General features: G+C 46.8%; 1 protein-coding gene across 3 annotated transcripts in view; it reads left to right on the forward strand.

The window, feature by feature from the left end:
• The window catches only part of NOS3 (nitric oxide synthase 3), a 937,759-nt gene that overhangs the window by 216,901 nt on the left and 694,728 nt on the right, over positions 1-26,130 (forward strand). For all 3 annotated transcript variants that reach the window (XM_069645958.1, XM_069645960.1, XM_069645959.1), the window contains exon 2: positions 8,121-8,223. In XM_069645958.1, the coding sequence (XP_069502059.1) occupies positions 8,121-8,223 (103 nt within the window). The remainder of the gene's footprint in view (positions 1-8,120; positions 8,224-26,130) is intronic.

Here is a 26,130-nt window from a genome sequence, read left to right on the forward strand (position 1 = left end):
TCATCAAGGGGTTCTCTCTAATCATACCTCCTATCACTAAACTGCTGAAGAAAGGAGCAACATTTTGTTATGCTGAAGAAGCTTTTAGAGCCCTTAAGAAAAGATTCCCTTTGGGTCCCATTTTACTACATACATATCCATCTAAAGCCTTTTTTGTTGAAGCGGATGTTTCGAATCTGGCCATGGGAGTTGTTCTGTTGCAGCGACATGAAGAAACAGGGCAGTTACAGCCGGTGGCTTATTTTTCTAAGAAATGTTCAAGCGCAGAGTGTAATTAGACCATAATGGATCGAGAACCATTGGCTATCAAGGCAGCCTTTTTTGCAGTGGCAACATTATTTGATCGGGGCCAGGCACACTGTAACAGTTTCTTGGCGACAACAGGAATTTATTGTTTTTAAAATCAGCTAAAACTTTACCTCCAAGACAATTACGTTGGTCTATGATTTTTCTGACTATGATATTGTGGTGACATTCAGACCTGGCACATTGAATAGAAAGGCTGATGTCCTAGCTAGACAATTTCCTGGGAGTGAGCAGGAAATTGAGATCAGTTCTAAACCAATAATCTCAGAAGAACACTTTTTTTCGGCCAATACTTTAAAGGATGATGATCTGAAGGAAGAAATTGAACAGAGTATGTCCTTGAAACAGAAGGATTGGGAGCACCAGGATCCTGCTCGATCTGTTTCTGATGGTTTACCTTATAATGGAGTCAGATTATTTCTCCCGAGTGAAAGAGTTCTTCAGGAATGCCATGAGAGTAGTTTGGTGGGGCATCTGGGTTTTCGAAAAAACGCTGGGATTAGTGCAGAGCCATTTCTGGTGGAAGACTATGAGAGTGCACAAATGGAATTTGTGAAAATCTGTGAGGTCTTTGCGAAAGCCAAGTCTACCAGTGACAAACCAGCGGGATTATTGAATCCTTTACCAATCCTTTTGAAAAGATGTTGACCTGCAATCACGTTATCTCCTGAGTTTTAATCTGTACTATTCAGTATATTTTCAATTCTTAATAGATCAAATCATAAATCCATATATTGATGAAATTTATCAGCTCTCTTGATCAGCCGACACGTGTTTCAACATATGCGTCGTCTTCAAGGCTATTTTCTTCTGGGTCTGAGTAATATCCTGTTATGTGCTACATTAGATTTTGCCACTCATAGATTGTTCCAGGTTGTTTAGGCTTCCGCGCCACCACGATCGGGGACACCCAGGTGGTAGGGCCCTCAACCTTTTCTATTATATCAAGATTGACCAAATTGTCCAGCTCCTTGTCAACATGTTCACGGAGGTGAAACGGTACCCTTCGATGTTTCAGGGCAATGGGCTGCACCGATTCATCAATGTGCAACCTCACTAGGTCACCGGCCATCTGCCCAATCCCCTTGAACAGTGCGGCATACTTCTCAAGCAAGTCATTCATGTCCTCTAAATAGACAGAGTATGCAAAGCTGACAATGCCGAGGGCCTCTGCTGCAGCACAACTTAACAAAGTATTGGTGCTCACCGGTGTCACATAGAATCGTGCTGTGATTTGCGAGTCCTCGTGTTCTACCTTTGCCACGAACACACCGTCCAGAGGGATAGGGTCCACACCACCAAGGGCAAAGATGCGGGCCTTGGGTGCAGCCAGCTTGGGGGGCTGGTCCATAGCATCATAGTGTCCACAGGCCATTCCATTCACCGACGCCCCCGTATCCACGAGGACCGGGACTGGAGATCGATTCAACTCGACCACGCACCTTGGCTGTCTCCTGTTCTTACTTTTCAGGATCCCCACACTCGAGACAAAGAAAATGTTAGCTTCCTCATCTTCTTCCGCTTCCTCCACCTGGGAATCCTCCTCAGTCTGGTCCACCTGAGCGACGTTGGATGGTCGACCCTGGCGAGTGGAACCGGACCGTCCCAGGCCCCTCGGCACCAACACCGGCATTGCCGCCTTGCACACACTCGAGAAATGATCCGGTAACCCACACCGTCCACAGGTCTTTCCAGCCGCAGGGCATTCTGCTGGGTGGGGCAGGTCATACCCACATTTTTGGCAGATTACTCCTGCCCTCCCGGCTCTATCCCGGAGACCGCCGCCAGGTCTTTTGGTGCCCCTGCCACCTTGCCACATCGCACATACCTCTTCAGTCTTGATGGGGCGCGACCTAGCCTCCATTCTAGCTGCTCTCGCCTCCGACACCTCATGGCACCTCCCCAGTTCAAGGATGCGCTGAAGCGTGATTCCGGGCTCCCTTAATACCTGGCGCCTGAGCTTGCCTAATGAACACGCCTGGATAAGCATAGTCCTGATCATGTCCTCTGCATCACCCCAAGCACAGGCCAGCGAGAGACGCCTCAGGCGCCCATAGAAAGTGTCCAGAGTCTCATCGTCTTTCTGTTTGGCAGAGAGCATCACAAAACGCTCATAATCCGCGTTGGCGAGAGGCAGAAAGTAAGCCTGCAGAGCAGCCTTCGCCTGATCATAGGATCCATCCCGCGGCGGAAGTGATTCAAAGGTCTCTTGGACAGAGGGACCTGCCAAGTATAGTATGGTTGCAGCCTGGTGTCATCATCAACCACCTGGGCAGCCCGAAAGTACATGTCCAGGCGGTCCACCCACCTCCTCCATCTGGGCCCCAAACTGGAAGGCAGACCCGATACATCAAACTCCGGGATGTGCTGCAGAGCCGCCTGTGCACTTACCTGAGCCATGGCGGGGGGAATTTGCTGAACAACAGGTACTGCCGCGGGCTGGGAGGACCCGGAACACCTGCCTGACCAACTGGAGGCTGCTGTGGAGGCTGCTGTGCAGCTGCACAGCTGCACTGGAGGCAGCAAACCTTGAAGTGCCACTGGTGCACGTGGAGGCTGCTGCACCGCCGCTCCTTCCTGGTCCTCAGTATCACTCATCAGTTTGAGCGCACAGGCACCCCCAGCGTGGAAGAAAGGGGCCGCAACTCAAACACCAAGTCCAGCCTGTACCATTGAAGAAACAGCTACTGCAACACACCTCTGTGATGATGAAGAGGATGAAGATAAGTGGGGCCACCAGTCTGATGATGAAGAGGATGAGAAGAAGCCTCAGCTTCCAACTGCTCCAAAAATTAGGACAAGAAAGAAATGTGGGCTATGCAGGCCCAGCCATTGTAGCTCTCCTCCTTGCTTGCACTCGACGTAGGAGACCCAGGAAAATGAAAATCACAAACTGGGCATATTCACGTGCAGGTATAACTGCCTGCTGACAGGATTCCCAAAAATTAGGCCTGGATTCACCTCCCTGCTCAAACCGGAGCTCAGAGAAGTTTCACGGCCTGATCTGCAAAATGGCCGCCAGCCGCGTGGGTAACGCACGTCCTGCGGGCCGGAGCGAAGTCTCAGGATGACCTCGCTGCATCAAGAAAAATTGCTGGATAATTCACCGCCGGGCCCAGGCATCGTTTCCCCCACTCGTCGCCACTGTTGGGGGTTGCTTGCGACCCCTGGCGCCTCCCGTGAGCCCCAGACCCTGAAGGACTCACTCTCACACGTCCTCTCGGTTCGGGCTTCCCGGTTGCTCTGATGCGGCCGGGAAACACCCCGTTTATTTAGTTGCACGCTGCCGCTTGCGCGCCCTGTCATCGGGCAGCACCACAATATACTTCCACTGAACTTAAGCAATAAGCCCTGAGCTGAGGGGTCGGGGGGAGGGGAATTATTGCTTCAGGTAATGCCCCGGGTCCATAGTTACAGACCTGAGAAAAGCAAGGGTTTTAACACAGGCCCTGCGGCATTATCTGAAGTGGTAATGGCCCCCCAGCTAGGGGCTTACTGCTATTAGTACCCTGGCCCCTTGAACAGGGTACTAATAGAATCATTTCGGAAGTTGTGAAATGCCATCAGCGTTTCGCAAATGAAAAAGAAGAGCAAAACAAAAGATGGCGGCCATGCAATGGGGACTACATGGCGGACATTCAAAAGTGAAAAACATTAAACAAACAGGATGGCCGCCATGGAAGAGGGAGAAGGCACTACGTAGGGCCTTCTCCCTTCCCAAGGAGGCCATTCGCACAGCTGCGCGAGCACACCAGGAACATTGCTGATCCTTGGCCCACGAGAGACCAGGCATCACAAGTTAAGTGGGCTGCAGGTTGGAGGGGGAAATATGTGTAAACGGGGTGTGGAGGAGGGAGAGGCAGGGAAGATGGCAGCCTGCAGCACTGAGGAGGCTTGGAGCGGTGCGATTACCATATGGTAATGCCCCCATGCCGGGTATCCTCATTTGCTGGGAGGACTAGGCCACGCCTCTGCCAGGTACTAATAAAGTAAAATGCCATCAGCTTCCAAAGATTCATGCTTAGTAGATCAAGTAATAAGCATACAGTACAGCAGACGCAAAAGGACATATTCGCGACAGAGTTGGGTTGCATAAAAGGATCTTGTTACAGTATTAAACTGACAGATTGAGCTATGCCCATACAAAGTTGGGAATGTACCACTGACTCAGGAAGAAATTATCACAAGTGTTAAAATAGATGAAAAGATGAAGGGGTTAATTAAGGTATTTCATCTTGTCTGCCGCTTTCTCCAATTGTCGTTGGGGTGTACGAATTTTGGGTGTGTTACGCATACGCGCAGATCTACTCTCTCTCAACAAGAATATACAGGTTTAAAACTTTGCTCTACCAAAAGAGCACACATTGGTGTCAGTATAAATTAAAGCTTTATTTGTTTCAGTATCTGGACTCGGGTTGACCTTACTGAGAAGAAATTCACCCATACTCATTCTTCCAGACTGCCTTCATCATGCCAAAAAGCAAGTTCCAGGGACACTCTGGCATTCCAAGATGATGTATTGATATTTGGGATAGCCAAAAGGCACTTATCAGGGCACTGAACAGTGACCTTGACAGAATTAGAGAGAAGGTAGGGGCAGATGTAGCCTCCAGCAGGTGGACAACATAGGACTTTCCGTATTAGCGCAAGGAGGGCAGCCACAAAAGTCTGATAGATGCAGTGAAGCAGAGACACCCAGGTCACAGATAAAGACTGGTTTGCTTCACACTTGGATGTGTGCAAATGCTAAACATCGCTTTGTAAAGATTTCATGGAACCAATAGAACCCTTCCAATGATTTGTTTTATGTGGAGCAAGGAGCAGAGCTTGAATGCATTAAAACAAGTGTTGCAAACCGCACCTCCATTACATACTTTCAACATGGAGCCAACGTATGCACTGTGACAACATATGCCACTGCGTATTGCAGTGGAACTCTATTGGCTTAGTTCTTGGAAGGCAGGGAATGAAGTATTGCATTTGCATCCAGGACATTGCAACAGGATTCACAAAAACAGGCCCTCAGTGAGAAGAGGCACTTGCTGGTGCATAGGGCGTCAAACAAGTTACAACATTTCTAACTAAAATGTAGGGCATATGCCTCGTGGGTGCTTTTAATGGGAAGACTGTCCATCCAGGTTGCGGTTAGTGGGCAGAGAAGACTCTGTAAATGAAGACATTTGCTGAGTGAGAGTAAAAGGCACCGTGGAGGCTAGCAAGTTGTGCATTAGTGAGAAAGGATGCATTATTTAATAAGATCAGAAATTACTCTGATAAAGACATGGTTACAAGCCGGATGGCCCAATGACAAAAGCCTAACATGAGATATACAGCCCGAGTTTACAATTACAGTGGAGATGTCTATGAAGAATGAACATAGTGTTAAGGGGTGTGGGGTTGGTATTCTTCAATGGTGTGTATTCAGACGGGTCCATGAAGGTCATTTAGCAACAGTTTTGATGACCTGGAATGTTTCGGGAGGTTGAGGACTAAGTGTATCGATGCCTTATGTGCAAAAGTGCGGATAAGGAATAACATATGTGTGCCAGCATTACAAATGGCGAAGACAGCAGATGGGCCGTAGAGAAGGTTGGCAGTTACCTCCATGGGACCCTTCACTTCAGGCTTTTTCCCAGTGTCAAACTGTACATCGCCATACTGATAAACTATTACTCAAAATGGATGGAAGTGGCTAAGACAGGTTATCCAACTATCCAATCAGCAGTTGACGTAACCAGAGGAAAGGCTTTCCTGACACCATTGTGAGGGACAGTTGTGTCAGAATGTATGATAGCGCTCATTACAGATTGTGAGAATGAAAACATATTGTGAGTCCTACCATCTTCAGGCAAATAGATGGGTTGAGAGGTACAACAAAGTTTGCGAAGATTGTATTCAGTGTGTCCTGGCTAATGAGGTGTATGTGGATGAAGCCATTTCAGCAAGAGCGTTGGTCCACCAGATGGCCCATATCCATATGTGGCTGCTGTTTCACCCATTTCGAGTGAATGGAGTGGTGCAGAGTGAATAGCGTTTTAAGTAGATGCACAAAATGTTGGGTAAGCAAGGCTTTGTACAGGAAAATACAGATACATGAGCGATGGTTTGCGTCGGGGCGCAGGATATGAATATGCATATGAAGACAAAATGAAAAGTCATAGAGATCTCAGGTTGACAGTTGGTGATAGGGTTCCTATGCAAAAAAAACAAGTATGGCGTGTAAGAGTGGGTCAGTGTTTTCTGCTCCGTTTTGAGTTATTAGAATTGGCAGAGCTTGAGTTCAAACATAGGCAGTGGTCGAAGTGTAAAAAGAAAGTAGTGGAACTATTTTCCTTCTTCCCCAACCAATTTTCTGCCCACTGCCCCATACTCACTGTCACTCCCCCCCCATTCAAACCCCATACTAGTTCCTGCCTTCCCTCCACTACATTGTGTTTTAACAACAGTTCTAGTAAAACTGAAGAAAACCCAAGGAAAGAAAATGAATGTAAATGACCACCATTAGTATGTCATTGTCCCACTCAGCATGCACCTTCATGCAGCCTCCCCTTCACCACCCACCATTCGCACTAAACATGGCGAGCCACAGACACACCCCTCCCACTGCCTGCAAACATGCCTGAGCCTAAAGCCATTCATACTCGTATCACGATCAAGCTGGGCTTTTTCGCTGCCTGGGAATGGCTGTTATATCCCCAGCAGTCTATTGAAATAAATAATCCCCTTTCAGCACCTGAGAGATAGCACAGTGCAGTGATATACTGGCTTGATAGCCGCAAATCCCAGGTTCGAGTCCCCATTAGGCATGAAACTTAAAACAAAAGGTGTTTATAAAAGAAGTTGCCGTCGTAGAAGGATATTGTAGGTTGTATAAAGATGGGGAATGATGCCAGGTTACCCTGAAAAGTAAGGAAACGTTGTACCCTTTAGTTCCCGCCCACTTTGACCTCTGAATTTAGGATGATAAACTGTGTAGTTTAGAATTTGTGTCTTTCCAATCCGGTTGGTGGAGAACCTGCTATTGGGTATTGTAATTTAAAACGGTGATTATTCAATTCAAGGGAGTAGTAATGGTGCTAGGTGCATTCTAAGTATTAGCCAGGTTTTGGAAATGCACGAGTTAGTATAACTGAAGTAAAGGCAATTCATGAGAACAAGATAGCGGGTGTTTCATAATCTGGGGCTCATTGGGGCCAGTATAGTTCAGAGAAGAAGAGAACTAAACACATTTGATTATTATTTGTGGGGTTAGTTAGCATAATGTATTATTGAAAGATGGAGGCAATGTGGGGACATAAGGTTTGGTGGTTGTGTGGGAATGCATGGATTGCTGGTTGGATGATGTGCAGATTAGGAGTAGGCTAGAAGAATCAAAGGAGATGGATGCATCCAGAAGCCCCCCCCCCCAAAGGCCCTTAAACACCCCATGCCACCTCTGTCAATTCATCACATACACTTACCTTGGTTACATCTGAGCATGTGGCCTGAGTCATCAGGCAAGGCCCTTTGCACAGCTAAGCAATTCTAAGTGGCTGTTTAACGTGCAGCAAGCAGAGAGCGGCTCTAAAAGGACTGGATTTATAAGCTTAAAATCAGGACCCCCAGGAAGTAGGGGCGATGACACTAAAATAGCACTTCGCCTGGGGTAGTATTATGCCTTGCACTAACCCGGGTACCAGGGCTTGGTGTGACTTAATTGCTGGTGTGGCAGAAGCTGGAGGGTTCTGCAGAGTGTTTTTGGGACGTCAATGGTGACTTGCTCCTGTACTCTTGCTCACTCGGTTCTCTTTTCTTGTTTTTTTTTCCCTCTCCAGGTCCAGCAATGAGTGCCCCATCCCAGTGCAGAAATTCCCACGCATCAAGAACTGGGAAGCAGGAACCATTTACTACGACAAACTCAATACACAGACGGAACGGGTGAGTGAGACACATCAATGTGAACATGAAGAAATGCATGAAAGCGTGGCGTCACCACCAGGTTGTGCAAATGACAGAGGTGCACTGTACAAATCCCACATAAAGTAACACAAAAAGGAACACGCATTGACATTTTTTCCCTTTGCATTATGGGTCTATTTTATGGCAAAGCCCTAAACACAAATGCTGCGGTTTTGGAAAATGTAATGGAAACACACTGTGGTTTTTATACTTTATAGTAAACTGCTTTTTGAAAAGGGTGCATTTGAGAACTAATGGTGTGGTTGGCGAGGGGGAGGGGTTGTATCTACAGCTTTAATAACATTCAGTTAAAGCCATCATTGGTGAACATCGAATCATTTAATATTTGCTTCATTGTTGCCAATAACATAATGCCGTCAAGATCACTTTTCTGCCAAGACAGCGCCTCCACAATAGCTTTAATTTGCGACACTTCATTTGCTCATCGTGTGTGAGAGAAACATTCAATTTAATTTGTCAGTAGGTTTTGTTTAATAGCACTGATATTGTGGCGCAAGACCACCTTCTTTCTTTTTCTCATGCCTATTTTGGGTGGATTCCTCTTGCATAAATGATTTTTCAGTGACTGAATGCAGCAGTGTGGTTGTGACCTACCCTATTGGGAGACTGGGAAAGTCTGGCACAGCGTCACATGTTGGCTATTTGGAGCTTGGTTGTGGCCTACCCTATTGGGAGACTGGGAAAGTCTGGCACAGCGTCACATGTTGGCTATTTGGAGCTTGGTTGTGGCCTACCCTATTGGGGGACTGGGAAAGTCTGGCACAGCGTCACATGCTGGCTATCTGGAGCTTGGTTGTGGCCTACCCTTTTGGGGGACTGGGAAAGTCTGGCACAGCATCACATGCTGTCTATCTGGAGCTTGGTTGTGGCCTACCCTATTGGGAGACTGGGAAAGTCTGGCACAGCGTCACATGTTGGCTATCTGGAGCTTGGTTGTGGCCTACCCTATTGGGAGACTGGGAAAGTCTGGCATGACGTCACATGTTAGCTATCTGGAGCTTCCATAAAATGTTCCATCCGAAGTCCTCCAGCTCCTTGTTAGGCATTCTTCCTGTGACGAATTGACTTCTGCCCTGCAGGTGTACAAGGATGAGTGCCAGAGGCGAAAAGCGCCCGCTCCGCCCTTACACTTCTGCAATCCAAGAGCCAACCCAATCATAAAGGTAAAACCGGCACAGTGGAGAGGCATGCCTCCTTCGCTTTTTGTGATACCGTGGGCCGAAGGAAGGCTATACTATTAAGAGGGGTGTGAATATGGTTCAGTAGCAACCCAAACAACAAAGTATAACGGTCCAAATTAAAGGAATGTCCCATCACAGTTCTAAAAAATTAGATTCTTTAATCTAACACACTATGTACAATCATAACTCATTAGAAAACACTGTAAAATCCCTTTAGAAAGGACACATAATATGTAAAGGTCGAAAAGATGCTGCACTCTGGGTAATGAGACGGGGAGAAAAGGTAATTAAAAGACCACAATGTTAAAAAAGGATATTTCTTGAGGTTACGAAAAGGGATTTAAATGACCTACCCAGTCTCTAGGGCCAAGGGGTCAGCAGTCAATAGTAACTTCTCAGTGGTCTGGCAGCTCCAAACAAGACTTCTTGGTGCTTGTGCTAAGATCAGGAGAGTGCAAAATGCAGCAACAGAGGTGCTTGGTGGTTCAAATGTGTTGAACGGTTCTGGAAACACTGCTCCAAGCAATACAATTGTGAAAATCACTAGGACCCAGACTGTCTTGCTCTCAGGGTGCTGTGAGTTCCGATCCAAGGGCTCAGGGACAAGATGGGCCCTTTAGCATGCTCCCAAACAAGGGGGAGGCTGGCACACAACTGCAGGGGTCCTTCAACACAGTGAGGTCCTGGGTGCCGCTGTTGCTGGCAGTGAGGCAGGTCTTGCTCCAGCAACAGGGTCACCCCGAATGGTCCCTGGGATGTAAAGGACTGCTCTTCAGCAGAGTCCAAACAAAATCTTCAAGAGTCGAAGTCCAAAGGAGGATTCAAAGAAGTGGTGTGAGACCACTTCCTTTAAAAGTAAAATACTGCTGATGATTGCTGTAGTGGTCCAATCCCTGCTCTTGAAAAATAAGTGGACCTTGCCCCTCTGACATCACACCCAATGTGCTTTGTGCTACAGGAAGTGAAGGGGAAAGAAAATAGAGAGAAACAAGATGGTAGACGTTTCCCAAATCTGTACAGATCTCTCTCTGGCTATGCTAACCATGCCCATTCCCCTTCTCAATAGAATCAAAGGCCTTTATATATGCAGCACCCTGGTGTGAGTCTACTCCCTTTGATGCCCTGGGCCCAGGGCAGCTGCCTGCTGTTCAGCTGTCCCTGGCAGAGGGTGTTACCTGCTCTAGATCAAAGAGGCATGGCCATTCAGGTTCCTTGACTGTCATTTGACAAACTCAACCCTTCTGGTCAAAATACATATCACCTTCCACAGCTGAGCTTGGCTCACAGCAGTTGACACATGTGTGATATCAAATGTGGATGTGGCTGCAATGATGACAAGTAGTGCCATACACGACGCCTAAACTCGGGCAAAGCTTTATTCTTAGAGGTCATCCTGCCACCATCATGGGTTATTTATGATCATCATATTTTTGGTACAGGGGTGCATCTTAAATGCTGCCCCTGCGCTGCAGAGACTTGACTGTCATTGCAACTGTCAAATGGGCAACTGTGAGCTCTGAACCTGCTCTGTGCAACTGGTAGATCAGGTGCTGCAAATCAGGATACAGATGCAGCAGGACACAGATACACACTATGCCTTTGGCAGGTAGTTTATGGAAGGGGAATCTGATCAGCAGATTACCCTTTCAGAGATGGAATTACCTGCATCATTGTATTATTTTCACACCCTTGCCAAATGGCAATTCATCAACCTTCCTTAAAAGTAATTGTGCCTAAATTTCGTACCTCTGCATCCACTCCTTACATTGAGTCAAGCTGCTTGAGGTCTGTGTCGGCTACATATTTGGTTTTTCCAAGATACAGAATGGGTAGTTGAGCAAGGGATGGCAACTATAATGGCGCAACCAACCTTAACATGCCTTCTTACAGTACCAATATTGTCATGTACAGACATTATATGTCTAGCATAAAAAATAGAATGGCATTACCTGGCTGGGTAATACAACAGTATGCCCTTTAATTCCTGTTGCATGCAGAGGACTGTCATTAAATTGCCGGGTATTCACACTAAATGTCTTTCTTCTACCATATACCTTTGGTACTTCCCTGATTTCCCACCATGACCCTATACTCCAGTCTTATTCCTAGTACTCGCAATGTATTTCGGGTATTGCAAGCATATCCCTATGTCTTAGGACCATATGTCAGGCACTGCCCGGATATGCCTAGGCACTCACACCATGTGCTAAGAGTGCATCATAATATGGGCAGGTATTCACACCATATGCCGTTGGGCCATCGCATGCCATGGAATGCCTGTCAATTATTGGGAACATATGCCAAGGTTAGCTGTACCATATCCCTCATGTTCTCCCATCACTGACCAGGACCTATGCAGATCTTCTCACCCACATGTTTTAACCCCACATGCTGTCATGCATTCACATGGGATTTCAACTTGCCTAGCTAACTGTGTAAGATATTTATTCACTCATGTAAAAGCATGCAAGATCTTCATTGTGATCGTCATCACTGCCTGGAATTCTGATCCAACTGGTCATTAGACCTATAGTTGGTATTCAGAAAGTAAATGAGTTACTACAGGCAGCTTGTGTGCTTGCTATGGTAATTAGCGTGTTTTGACTGCTACTGCTGCCTCCTCTGCCTCTACTATTGCCTCCTCTACTCCGTATTGAGGTAGCAGGCCATTGAAAAGTCACACCATAAGTTGCATATTGATATATATTGCTGCTGCTGCCACCTCTGCATACTGAAGCACCAGGTCACTGAATAGGCACACATTGCACAGTAGTACTTGCAGTGAGGATTGGGTACAGCAGTAAAAATTGAATGTTTATGCCTGTAAATGCACACACTGGTCTCCAAACGTGGAGCCAAGCTTCCCACAATACTGTCACCACATGTTTTCTCCAACCCTGCCAGTTACTCTATCCTCACCCATGTTTGTGGTGCCACAAGTGGGTCAACATCCCATGACCCTTCCACTGGTGCCAACTGGGACTCCAATGTTCTTCTCACCTGGTTCTCTAGCCTCACTCATGAGTATGGTGCCTCAGCTGGGCCACGTGAAATTGTTGCACTTGGTGCAGCCAAGGGCCAATGCCACTCACCTTTGCACTGCTTAAGGTTTCTGTCCCCTCACTGTTTATGCTTAAACAAACCAACTTAGGTACTGGTTTCCTACAGCCTGCCTTCTTTTTCATTTCCCCTTGTCAAGACCTGCAGAATTTGTGAGAACAGCCAACACCATGAACACATGGCCAGCAAGCCCACCAGAACCGCCCTCAGGACCCAACTAACTGTGGGCAGGTTGTGTCAGAGATGCCCTGCTGTTTCGAATCATTTGGACATGGGCTAACTTTGGGCTTGCCACCCTCAATGGAAACTAACTGGATGATAGAGAGACATCTAGGGCCGGGAATTATTACAGGGCGCTGAAACCGTCTGACTAATGTAATGTGCAAGTGTCTCCGGTAGCTTACAAATCCAATCTTCAGCCATTTTACGGCATTGTCACAGGAGGATGCCACAGAACGTGCACACAACGAATGGGTTTCAACACCTTGATTTTTATTGTAATGGAAGAGATTTGGACGGTGGTTTATGAAATGCTTCTGAAAAACAAAAAGGGAGAATCTAACTCAAACAATGGGAGGAAGGATAACTAAAGCAAAGTCTGTAAAAGGGCCTAAGCTGCAGGACCTAATATTCAGAGCCCAATCCCTATGCTAAGGTTCAGTCTCCTGGGCATCTGCCCAAGACCTTTTCATTTAAGTCACTCAGTCACAGAGGATTTACATATCCCAAGTCTTTTCCTTAACATTGCCCTCACCTTGGTCTTGGACTTTGCCTCCATCATTTCTGTGGTCCTTGGCGTTAGCACATGACATCAGCCTTGCTGCTGCTAACAGGGCAAGACCTGTATTGGACCACTCTTGCCCTGGGGGTTTCTTTAGTGCTAAAGGTAGGAATATTACCCTTCTCTATTACCAGTGTTTTTAAAGGTTAGGGCTGGTGGTCTCGAAACTGCCCCGACATCTTGACTCTGCATGCTTCACTCAAAGGTTGGCCCCTACCATTCTTTGAGCTTAGGTTCTTAGCTGTCTCCAAGTATGCCTGTACCTTTAAGCTGCTTCTCTTAAACTCTGGCGTGACTGGCACAGCCAACTTCTTCAGTCTCCCTGCTATGATTTGACCTTCCTAGCTTGGTAAACACAGCGTTTGCATTTGCTCTCTCTACTCACTGTTAACACATCTCTCTGTCTCTGGAACGCCTTCTTAACACCCACTAAGCTAGAAGGCTTGTGCTATTTATATAACGGTGCTGATAGTGACTGGAACAATGAGTGACCTGATTTGTGGGCCTGTTTTCCCCTTGTTGGTTCTGCTTTGTGATTCTTCCTTCTCCAGTGGTTCCACCTTTTCTCCATTAGTGTGGCATGTCTTTGCAGTTTCCAACAGATGTGATGTTTCTTTTGCTAACAAGGGTCAGACCATGCCCTAGCCTGGCTGGCCTGAGCTAACATGAGCCTGTCTGCCATGTTGGAATCAAGCAGTGTGATAATGGCAGCCCCTCAGACCCGGTGCTCTGGCTTCTGTTTGTTCCTGTGACTTTTCCTCTCCAGTGACAGCAATGCTGTGCTAAATGCAAGCATTTGCTGCATACACTTTATTTTTGTTTACTGCATATGTTCTGCTTGGTTCTGGGTCACAGTTCATGCCAGAGCTTCCACCCCCAGTGTGCACTGCTTTTCTAATCCTCCTCAGTGCCAAACAAAGTGAGAAGACACCAGCTGACTCTCTAGTTAGCAAACAGGGGTTTTTCAGTGGACTTTCTTAGTTTTCTCCTTGTGTGCATAAGGTTGTGCTGTAGACTGAAGGATGCAGCCTTACTCTCCCCATTTATGAAGCATACTCTTCCCTGTGACTGACATTGAATCTTTTTAATACACTTCAAAGATTGTACACATGCATAATTCCCGGATCCACTAGGGGAGCTGTAGGCTTTCCACCTTTTACAACCTCAAGACCGCATCAAGAAACAATTGGTTCATCCTAGTCCCCAGAATTCCCCAGTGTTCCTCTACTGGTGACAGACTGGTGATCTTGTCACAGAGATGCTATTACATATTTGTGATGCGATCTTTGTACCTTTTATGAAGTGTTATGTGAGACTTGGGCGGTCCTCCACTATACTTTTGTAATGCCTGAGTCCTTGTTCTGTGAATATCCGCTACCTCTCGTCCTCATACTGTAGCCAGAAACCACATGTCTCTTTATTAATCCCTTTCCCAACATGTTCTCTCTCACCATCTTTCTCCCCCTTTTTATCCCAACCTTCTCTTCATACCCATCCACCCCTCCCACCTTTAGGACATACCATCATCTGTAATTAAGAAGAAAGTGAGGTCCCATGGGCAACCTAGCCTTATCCCTAAAAAGAACTACGCAACTGCACACACCATAAAACAAACCCCGTCTGGTATAAGAGCAGGGCCTATAGTCCTGTGACCTCCCCCAGCAACCGCCACCAGGACCAGGACTCTCACTAGCCTGCACTGGATGGTGATGGGGAGGGATATTAGATTTCTACCCTACTGCATGTACCCCTGTGATAGACAATGATTGGAACCCATGCTAGGTCTCCTCCACTATTCCAGATAGGCCATGACATACGAGTAGGAATTGGGATAAACTACAGGTTACTTGACCCCCTCGCCATAATATCATCCAACTATACTGACGCAAATCAAGACACACCATGTAACACTCATGCAAAGGGGTTGGATTGGGGGGTGCTATAGGCACATGCCCCCAGGTATGATACCATTTGACATCCCACAGATGCCCATGCATCACCACAACAAAATGGACAGGGAGATGGTTGGAAGGGGTGTGAGATTTGTGACCTCCCTACCAGGACTTTTCGGTAACCAAAGTCCCACTCAGCATAATAGTTTGCCACCTCTCTGCTGCTCTGAAGTCCCCTCATGGCTCATCTTTGTTAATGCTGACATGGAGACACATGGAGCTTGGTACACAAGTCTCATTATTACTCTAATACATCTATGTGCCAAGACCTTTGCCTGTACCATTGTTTCTGCATTAAATAAGGGGACCAGGAGATAGAATCCACTGACTTTTGGAAAATTTAAGGAAGGGTAATATCAGTAACTCTACTGATATTAACCCATGTCAATGTACCATAATTACTATGCTCTTGAAACACCCCTAGAAAGTTTGAGAAGGTTGTTTACATCTACCACCATAGCGTGAAATCATTCCACCAGGAACCAATTAGATCCCGAAGTTATACCATCTTGCTTCTCACCCATTGTATATTTTGGCAGCTGTAATATTCTCCAATTGATCTCTTACTTCGTTTGAAAGTGAGTTAAGTTAACTGCTGCTTTTCTTCATGCTCTAGAGACCTTTTCAACCATATAACAGTGCATTGCGGTCTGTAGGTAGTTTTGTCATCTGCATACTGTCTGACTCCCACTGATAACTGTGGCAGAACCTTGGTCCCCAATCACTCTAAATTAAACATGCCATGGTAGGGCCTTCATGATGTTATTTTTACATGTGCATACATTTGTCATGTTCCGTCCATGGAAACTGTGGAAACGCTGGCGGCTTCCTTGACGGTGCCGTGAAGTAATCCACCTTTTGATGTTAGCGTTCTAGTTCATTTCGAAGAGGGCCGCTGCCACTATTTACCAGCCTTCAGTGTGCAGATCGGAGCGTTGCAACCCATATTTTAGAGGTGATTACGCTCGTAGATTGTTCTTGTGAATTGCCCTCCCTCAGCCTTCCCTTGTTTTCCCCCTTCCTGGCGTCAGAGTCGCTCCTCCATCTAAGTCCCGCTCGGCGGCATGAGTCATTTCCTCTGGGTTTCCGAGCTTCCCACTGTTCTCCCTTCTCCCGTACACTCACTCTCTCTGGTTCCCTCTGGAGTCGGCAGTCTGCTGGCTTGGTGTGTGCTCTTGCATTCTGTTGGGGGGGCTATCCTTTCACGCACTGTCACAGCCAGCCTCTTCTCTGAGTGTTGCCGCAGCTATTTGGTTTCTACATCTAATCTCTCCTCTACAATCACACTAGCACTATCAAGCCTGAGAGTGTGGGGATTTCACAAGTTAAGCCAGTCTCATTATTCTTCCAAGCTCCAAGGGGACTTTCAATCACACCTTGCAGTTCCACGCTGCAGCAGATTCACAAGCAGCACAGCCTCTGCACCACAAGGACTTTCCAGAGTTTCTCTGGGACACTATCATTCAGCTCCTTTCTCCAGAACTTCACGTCGCCTCCACCACTTCCTAGGGTTTTTTCTGCCGTAAGGCTTTTTTCCTGGTAGGGGTTAGTTCATCAGAGTCCCGTTCTGCCTGGGGTGTTTGCCACCCGGGCAAGATGGCCTCTGGTGGAGCTCGCCCTTATCTCTTCAAGGAAAAGAAGACAAGGGAGCCCAAGACAAACAGAAGAAAGAAGACAGAAGCTTCAGGACGTTCATCAGAAGACCAAGCTGAGGTGAGACAGAGGGAAGGATCACCAGTTTCTGAGAGCTTGCAACGCCCGAAACAGAACATGGCTTCATTGGTACAGTACAAGGAGTTGGTAGCTGCTCTACAAGGACTGATGGTCGAAATACAGTCTCTCTGAATGGAAAACGTGGCCGAGACAGCAGATCGCAGTGCATGACGACACTAGGGGCGATCTCCCTCCTTTGACCTTTCCTTTTGGGAAATATGACGGGAATCCCAGACAATTAAGAGAATTTCTTAATGCCTGTCTAGTATACTTCACTTTTTGCCCCAGAGTCTATGAGCTAGATGGGGCCAAGGTGGGGGTCCCTCATATCAAACCTGGTAGGAAACGCGTTGGCCTGGGCAACCCCACTGATCACCCAGGCTGACCCATCTATAAATGATTATGCCCTATTCACCCTGCAGTTTAGGGCCCGGTTTGACCAACCAGAGGTCCAGTACTCCTCGTATGAAGCCATGCTGGATCTACGACAGGGTTCCCAGAATATACAGTCCTATGTGTCAGCATTTCTAAAGATAGCAACAGAAGCAGGGTGGCCGGATTCCGCCGAACAGGCTTTATTCTGGAGAAGGTTACACAAAGATATCAAGGACGAAGTGGCCAGCGTGGCCAGGCCAGTTACATTTCAAGAGTTGATGACCCTGTCCCTCCGAATCGAATTCAATCTATTTGAACGCAAACTGGAAAGGAGACGAACCAGACAATACCAACCCCCTACCACAAATCTACCCATACCAATGGAGAAGCCAACCAGAGACTAACCTATGCAGTTAGGAACCGCCAGGGGACCTTTGACCGCAGCAGAATGTAAGAAACTGAAGGAGCAGGGACTGTGGATGTATTGTGGCTCCTCTAGACACCTCTTGAGGAACTGTCCGGAAGTACCCCCTCGCCGTCAGGGAAACAAACCAACCCGACCCTAAACAGGGATAGGCTTGGGGTTGAGTTGGTCAGTCCATGCGATCAAACCCAATGGATGGACACTTCTCCTGACAACAGGTTGATGGTATTCAATGTCCAGCTGTTCCTTAAAGACCTCCCTCCCAGGTTCTTGCCATGTTGGACTGTGGCGCAGAAGGTCCTTTTATGGACATTACTTGGGCCAAGGAGAAGGGTAGACCTCTGCAAGAAAAGGACACCATTCCTGTGGAAGGAGTAGATGGTTCACCCCTAACTTCTGGTCCGATCATCCTCAAATCCTGTTCGATTGTGGTCACCATGTTCCATCATAAGGAACCCATGGTCTTTGATTTAATACGTGCAGCCCACTTCTGTCATACTGGGAATACCATGGTTGCGTAAGCATAACCCCGTCATCGATTGGGCTTCCAACACAATCTTTTTCCAATCAGCATATTGCTACCAGCATTATCTGGTACAACATCCTGAGAAACCTCAAGCAGGGGTGAAGGTATCTTTGTCCACCTCTGTGTTACAATCCATACCCATGCACTACTGGGATTTCCTGGATGTATTTGAGGACATAACACCCAGGTTCTTACCCCACACCGGAAGGAGGATTACGCCATTGAATTATAACCAGATGCCATAATACCCTTCAGTAGGATGTTTCCCTTATCCCTACCGGAAAGAAGAGCTCTGAATAAGTATTTGGATTGCAAACTCCAGAACATCCTCCTAAGGGAATCCAAGTCTTTTTCAGGTGCATCTCTATTCTTTATTCCCAAGGGGATGAGTGAACTCAGGCCTTGCATCGACTACCGCGGGCTGAACAGCCTAACTATCAGGGACAGGTATCCCATGCCCCACATTAAGGATGTACTAGAAGCAGTCCAAGGGGCCAGTATCTTTATCAAGCTGCTGCTGCTGCCCATCCCTGAAAATATTTATTCAGAACAGTTGTGCTCAGAAAACGAGCTTGGCTCACCTATATCAGAAAAAGACTGGTCAAAAATATGTGTACATATATTTCGTATGAAAGTAGATTTGAGTTTGTGGTATACTCGACAGAAAATTATCCATCATTTGTATTGGACACCATCAAGACATCAAGAATGAAGGACTATAAACTCATACCCTCATATTTATGCTGGACCTGTAAAATTGAAGGAGGAACAAATTTATATATTTTTTGGGAGTTTAATAAAATTGTTGGCTATGTCATACATCGAATGTGGATTATCACAAATTGCAACCTTTCCCAACCATCATTATTTTGTGTATGGGGTCTGCTATAAAAAAACTCATATTTCATATTATACAAAATACTTGTTATACATAACTCTGATGATATCAATATGGGTGCCTCGACGGGTAACACGGACGTATCCCTGCGAACAACCCAGGTCAGGGCTGCAAGATACCCATCGTGAAATCCAGGACACAGAATGATGGGACCCAAAGGTCTGTGACATTGTTTTGCCCCCTGGATAAGTGGGTACAGGTGCAATCTTCTAAACCTGCAGAGCACCATCTTTCTCAATCATCACACGGCGACCCAGTTACTGGGTGCCCCCCATCAAATCAGGGAGAGAGTGGTAGGTTGACCAGGCCACCGACATTAGATGCTTTCTGACCTGCCGCAACAGCAAGCTCTAGTCTGGGTTGACCGCACATCTAGGTGTGTGAGTTGGGCTCCCAGGCTGAAGACCCCAATTGAACATTTTCCAAGCACAGATTGTTCAAAGTAACTTTATTGGAAACCAGGAAAAGAAACAGATGGCCCCTTTAAGGTTGGGGTTCTCAGTGAAACTGGACGAGATCCTTACTTTGGATGCCAGTCTGTTCTTAAATAGATCTGCTACGTTAAGACGATGGGGCTCTAGTCCGCTACTGTCAACCATCACCACCAGGGATAAGCTACAGATTAAACTACCTAAATACGGAAGTGAACTAAACTGGGCACTAATTCGTTTTGCATCACCAATAGCAGTATCCTTGTTGTATGCAAACGCTAAGTTATTGCTTAACGCAGGCCTAAAACTCAGTCTGTAAGGAACGAACAGTCCATAATGGGCAGCACGGGTCAAGACAGGAAGCTTTAGACTACATACCACTGGAGAACCTGGACGGGTGTGGGGGGGGGGGGTGGCACTCCCCGTTTAAGGCTATGTGGAGTTCAGAGATTTTGGGGAGGGGCCCCTACTTATGAAGCAATTTCCTGGGGCACGACCACAGGGATGGTTGTGTAAACAGAAGAGAGGTTGCAACACCACTGACCTACTAGAATAGCCAGTTGGAATATGAGTGGCTCCAACCATTTATTAGAGGCACAGGGTTCCATGCTACAGTTGAAAAGGTTTGACATCTTTGTTATAAGAGACCTTGCTCGACTGCCCCTTGTATGTGGAAGAGTACAAGGGGCAAAAGGGGCAGGCTAATAAGGGCAAAAGGGGTAGACCCAATGGGGGATTGGTAATTGGCGTAAGCCAGAAGATGCTCTCCCGACAGGTGGATGTGCGGTCTACTGAGGGTAATGTGATTGCTGTTGAGGTATGTCAAGATGATGGCACACAGGACTGGAAGATGCTGATTATTAATGTCTATGTACCTCCCAGCAGCTAAGGGATGGGGCGATACATAATAGCATCGATGATATCCTGTTGGCAACTGAGGGCAGTACGGGGAGGTACCCGATTATATTTGGAGGAGACCTCAACGTCAGATGTGTGGATAATAAGCTATTTGCAGCGTGCAGTAAAGTATCTCAAAAAAGTGTTATGACGTTAAGTTTGGGTAAGCCAAGGGAGTTCAGTGGGTCTCTTATTTAGAACAATGGGACCTGCTATGCTAAACGGTAGGACAGCAGGAGACATTCTGGGCGGCTACACTTGGGAGGGAAATAATTGTGTGGCCACCCTGCACTACCTGTTTGGCAGTAATGATCGTCTCCAGTTGGTTGAAGTATTAAAGGTTGTGCCGATACAATTTAGCGATAATAATGTATTAGCCATGGACATCAATGTGCAATCACAAGGGGTATGGCTGAGTGGTTGTATGGGTAGCCAAGTGAATCATGCAGGGAATGCAGTGTGATGGACATCACAACATCCACAGAATATTGACAGGAAGGTAATGGAACTCCAGGAATCCGATATGGGTACCATAGGTACCGAAAATGGGGATGAGAACAAGGTCTGGATCCGGAACCTCACTACTGATACTGCCGTAAATAAATTGATGCCGCAGGTGGTGCGTAGAAAAGCCACATACAGGTTTGATAGGACTTTACGAGAGGCTAATCAATTTATGAGGAAAGACACACGATTGTTAAGGGGAAGGGGGCTATCAGCCCCGGTTTTGGCTTCCCATATTAGGGGCATAAGGAAAACCTATTCTGTGTGGCTCAAGCAACTGAAGTTGTCCATTCGCAGCGAGAGCTGGCAACATATGCTTATGGCCCTTCGGAGTAACTGCTCCATGAAGATCTGGGGAAGCTGACAAAGGCAAGGGGAAGTCTAATATTGAACCCCATACAGGGTTCGGTGTGGGTGAGACACCTGGAGGAAAGTGGGAGCGGTAACACTCTGGCATCCACCCGGAACTATATGGTTGGAGGGTGGCGTTTGGCAATTAGTGAAGTCGAAATTGGTAAGATCATTCGCAAATTAAAGAACTCTAGGGCACGGGCCCTAACGGATTGGCCAATGCTATACTTAAACAGAATATGGAACTGTTGGGCAGGATTTTGAAGGCATTGTTCGATAAGGTCTGTATGTCCCAGACTATCCCAGTATCATGGTAGCAGTCAGTACTTTTGCCAATATACAAGAAATGTGACAGTATGCTACCGGAGAACTATAGACTCCAGTCACTTGTAGATGTGACGGGGAAATGTATTCACGAGTTTGGTCCTGAGGCCCTTACAGGATTGGGCTGATGAATCCCATATCCTGCCATTTACACAGACAGGCTTTCGGCCAGGTAGTAGCACGTCGCATAATCTCAGGGTATTGGACTTATTGATAAGAGTGACCCAAGAATCGGGTAGGTAGATACTTTACGTGATTTTTGTTGACTTTAGAGCAGCGTTCGACGGGGTGAATCTCTCAAGGTTGTGGGGCAAGCTATTAAAATGGGGTTGCCCCTTGTGGATTGTCAATATACTGACAGGCCTTCACCAGAACACAAAGGCAAGGGTCCGCTTGACCGAGGATGGGGTCGTTACCGTCCCGGTTAAGATTTATAAGGGGGTTAAACAGGGTTGTACTCTTACACCCCTGCTGTACAATTCATACATGGCTGGCCTGCCGAGCCGGCTGCTGCCAACTATGGGCTGTTGCCCAAATAGAGGTGGGCGACCTACCCATGCATGCTCTATGCAGATGACTTACTCATGCTAAACCTGTGAGGGATTTCAATCAGGCACACACTCAAGTCTCGCCTAGCATGTAGTGCGCAAATGAAACCCTTATTTTATTTTTGTCTATAAGTTCAATATTCTGAATGATGTACCACTCATACCACACCGTTCTCAAAATACCCCCCAGGTCACACTGAACCAGGATCGGGCTAGTTTGTAAAGGTAAATATTTATTTATTTATTTATTTAATATTCAAACACACGTAGGTTTAATGTAGATATATATGGGGCAGAAATTACCCAAAGGGTGACAATACAATTCAGAAAGATAAGCAAAGCAATTGAATTCACTTATAAGGAGGCAAATTAGAAAACACATGGAAAAGAACAGTTTGTTTTGCACAAAGATCGCGTTTAGGTTAATGTTCCCCTGCAAAGTTTTGTTTAAATACAAATAAGCAATCCTACACCAATGTGCGTAATCAGCAGGTTTTCAGGAATGAAATACAATGTCTAGAGTTATAGGCAATCCTCCCTCCCACACAAGAGAGAACCTTATTTTGGCAAATGACACTTTGAAATGACAGGTGAAAATGGCTTGGTGAAATACTGCAAAATGGTCAAAAATGCTAAATTGGAAAGAAATTTGAAAGAAAGCAACACTAATCAGGTCCTAACATGCATGGGCTATAATATGAACCACAATATATATACTTCAGATCAGGATCGGATGGAAAAAGCACTTAGAAATGGGCAAAAGACACATGTACTTTGGCTGAAATTGCAAATTCGCGGCAAATCTTTACTACGCGATATTGAACATAAACAGGTCAAATATACTGTTTCGTTTCTATCTTTAAAACGGAGGGAGTTATAGAGGTTTTAGTGAGAGGTGTTTTTCGAAAATAAAGACGCGAATTTGGACAAGAACTTCAGTTTAAAACCAGAAAATAAGGATTATGCTTTTACTCAAGACTAGAGCATTCAGACTAGACAACCAGGTTGGGACGAAGTAAGCTCTGAGGGAGAAGACTGCAAGCGAGGTGAGCTCAAGACAGCAATAGGCGGTGAGAGCTGGTGGAAGAGCGGCAGCCATGTTAGAGGTGGATTGAGAGCAGTATTGGCATAACTGCAGGGTGAGCATGCGGATGGGGGCTGCACCTACAGCAGACACGTGGCGCACATTGGCAGCACGCCAGGCACACAAAGGAACATTGGCTAGCATGAAAGAGGAAACCTATGGAGTGCTCTGGGTAAAACAGGTTTGTGGCTGTATCCTTCATGGCGCTTCGGATTAGCTTCAGCTGCTTTAGGATGTGGCAAACATTGGTCGCGTGAAAGAGCTGGAGCTGAAGGGGACCCAGACCCTGTTGGGGACCTCCATACAGCAGCCCAACAACACCGAACAGGGAGGGGGCTGTGGTGTCTGAGTGGTATTGCTAGCCATCTGGAGTTTGTGGAGGAGGGCAGGGGTTGCTCCGGGGATCGAGCAGCAAGTGAGACCAGATGCCTGCAGTGAGGAGGGCTGGCAGCAGTGGCCGCTGGCGCACACGCATTGGGCTTAAAAGTGCACCGGCGGCCCAGGGCATGGGAAATGCGGATGGCCAAGGTACGCTAGTAGCACACTGATGGCAAGATACTAATAACAACCCCCATGGTGTAGCTGAACCACATTGTTGCTGTTGAACATCTGTGTGTTTGCCTGGGAGTGGTGACCATCATCAGAGGCCTCTGAACAGTGTGCCAATGGTGCTGCACACCAGCGAGCCCAGAGAGATGCAGGGTAATGGCCTGGTGTTGGCTAGCAGATCCTTGAAATACAAACACATGCCTAACCGATATAGCCGGGGTAAAGCCAACCAGACCAGAAAGGAGCCCTACTCCTGCAGTAGTGACTGCAAAACAAAATCCCAGACAGGTGACAAGACTGTGCAGATGCCCAAAACCCCTGAACATCAAGAAGGAGGGGAAAATCAGGGCCTCATGGCCATTGCTGTATTGCAAACGTTTCTTAAGCAGAAGATTGACACAATTATAATAGATGTGGGTCTACTTAGACAGGATGTCCGAACTCTTGCTCCCAGGATGGGCAGCGTAGAAAAGCAAGCAGATGAGAACAAGGCAAACATCTCGAGTACACAGAGGTCACAGTCTTGAACCTGAAAGGGAGAGTCCTGGAAGGCCGGGCTGAGGTTGCAGAAGGAAGGGCTAGAAGAAATAACAAACGGATACTGGGCCTACCCGAGGGGGAAGAGGGTAAAGACCCTATGACATTTCTGTAAAACATGCTGCTGCAGGAAGTGAGCCTGGGAAAATTAACGCAGGGCTTCACCATTGAGCGTGCACATAGATCCTTCACCAAGAAACCCATGCCCTTGGCGCACATAAGGCCACTTATTGCTAGAAGCATGAACTATAAGGACAGGGAAATAATATTGGCATACTCTAGAGATGGAGGCATTATACAAAGATCCAGAGGCATTGCGATGGGGGAGCTTAGGGCGCTATAGCCCCGGGTCTTTTGGTTGTAGCCCCGGATAGAATCTCCGGGTCTACAACCAAAAGGCTAGCTAGCCCAGAGTCCTGGCAATCCTGACATTAGTGTAGCCCCGGATCTTTTCCAGACCTAGCAACACCCCTGCAAAGAGCATCCGCAAAATTGGGCAAATATCCTGATAACATGCTCTAAGTACAAAGGAGGCGAGCCCAGTTTGGCCCCACTAAAGAGCAGCTGCGGCTAGTGGGCCTAAAGTACATGTTAATCTACCCTGCTAGGCTCAAGTTGTTGCATAATGGCAAGTCCCCTTATTTATTTTTTTTTAAACAGAGGACGCACACTCATGGATGGAAACGATGAAAGTTTCCCTGCTCGAAGAGAGATGCGATACTGATATAAGGGAATCAGGTGTACGATCGGTCCAGATAATATCAGAAACATTGAACTTACGGGTGACAATGGAACACTTGGATGCAGGAGTAAGGAGTTCAGAAACAGGCAGGAGCATAGGTGCAGGTCCAGACAACTGACCGCAACCAGCTTTGTTGCGCCATCGCACATGCTGTAACCTAGGGTGCATGTTTAACGGTACCCAGCTCCTGCATGCCACACCGGGGAATAGGGAGTAGGGTGGGCAGGAAAAGCATTGATGCCTGAATATGTTGTTTACTATTGGGCTGTTGTTTGTTATTGAATTTGTGTTGGGTTTGATATGATATGTTAGGTTATTTATAACGCGCTTAATGCCCAGCAGTTTCTAAGCGTGGCTCCAGAATCAAACCTGTGTTGCTCTGTGTCGTCTTGCTTCCAAGGCGAGCATGTTGCCCATGAGCTATCATTGGTTGCAGGTTTGGGTTATTTGCTTGCAGCACGGCTCTGAGTCTTCGATTATGGTTTTGATGGCATGTATACTCTTGTTGGTGATACAAAAGTGGATGTGGTGAGAAGGTGGAATTGAGCCAACCATTGAGCCAACCATAAATCCGTCTGGGGGGGTGGGTTTGGAGGATAAGACACAATGGCTGCAGACCTGAAAATTGTTACTTGAAATGTCAGAGGGCTCAACAGATTCATTAAGAGAAACAGAGTGCACACATACCTGTGCAGGAAGGGCGTGGGTGTTGCCCTGCTTCAGGAAACGCACCTCACGGTCGATAGACAGAATACAATAACTAAAAAGTGGAGTGGAGTTGGGTGCGGATCCACGTGTTCTGTGCACGTAGGAGGTGTCTACATATGTATAGCCTCACCGATACCCTTTAAAGTACTGGAGGGTAGAATGGTTTTGGTTTATGGCTTGTTAGAAAACAGAGAGGTGTGCTTCATTAAAATATATGTGCCTAACCACGATTGTAAAGACTGGAGGCTGGTATCTGTACTTTGCTCTCTATATGGTAGGG

This window comes from Ambystoma mexicanum, chromosome 2p, assembly GCF_040938575.1.
Source record: "Ambystoma mexicanum isolate Mex_15411 chromosome 2p, UKY_AmexF1_1, whole genome shotgun sequence".
NCBI lineage: Eukaryota > Metazoa > Chordata > Amphibia > Caudata > Ambystomatidae > Ambystoma > Ambystoma mexicanum.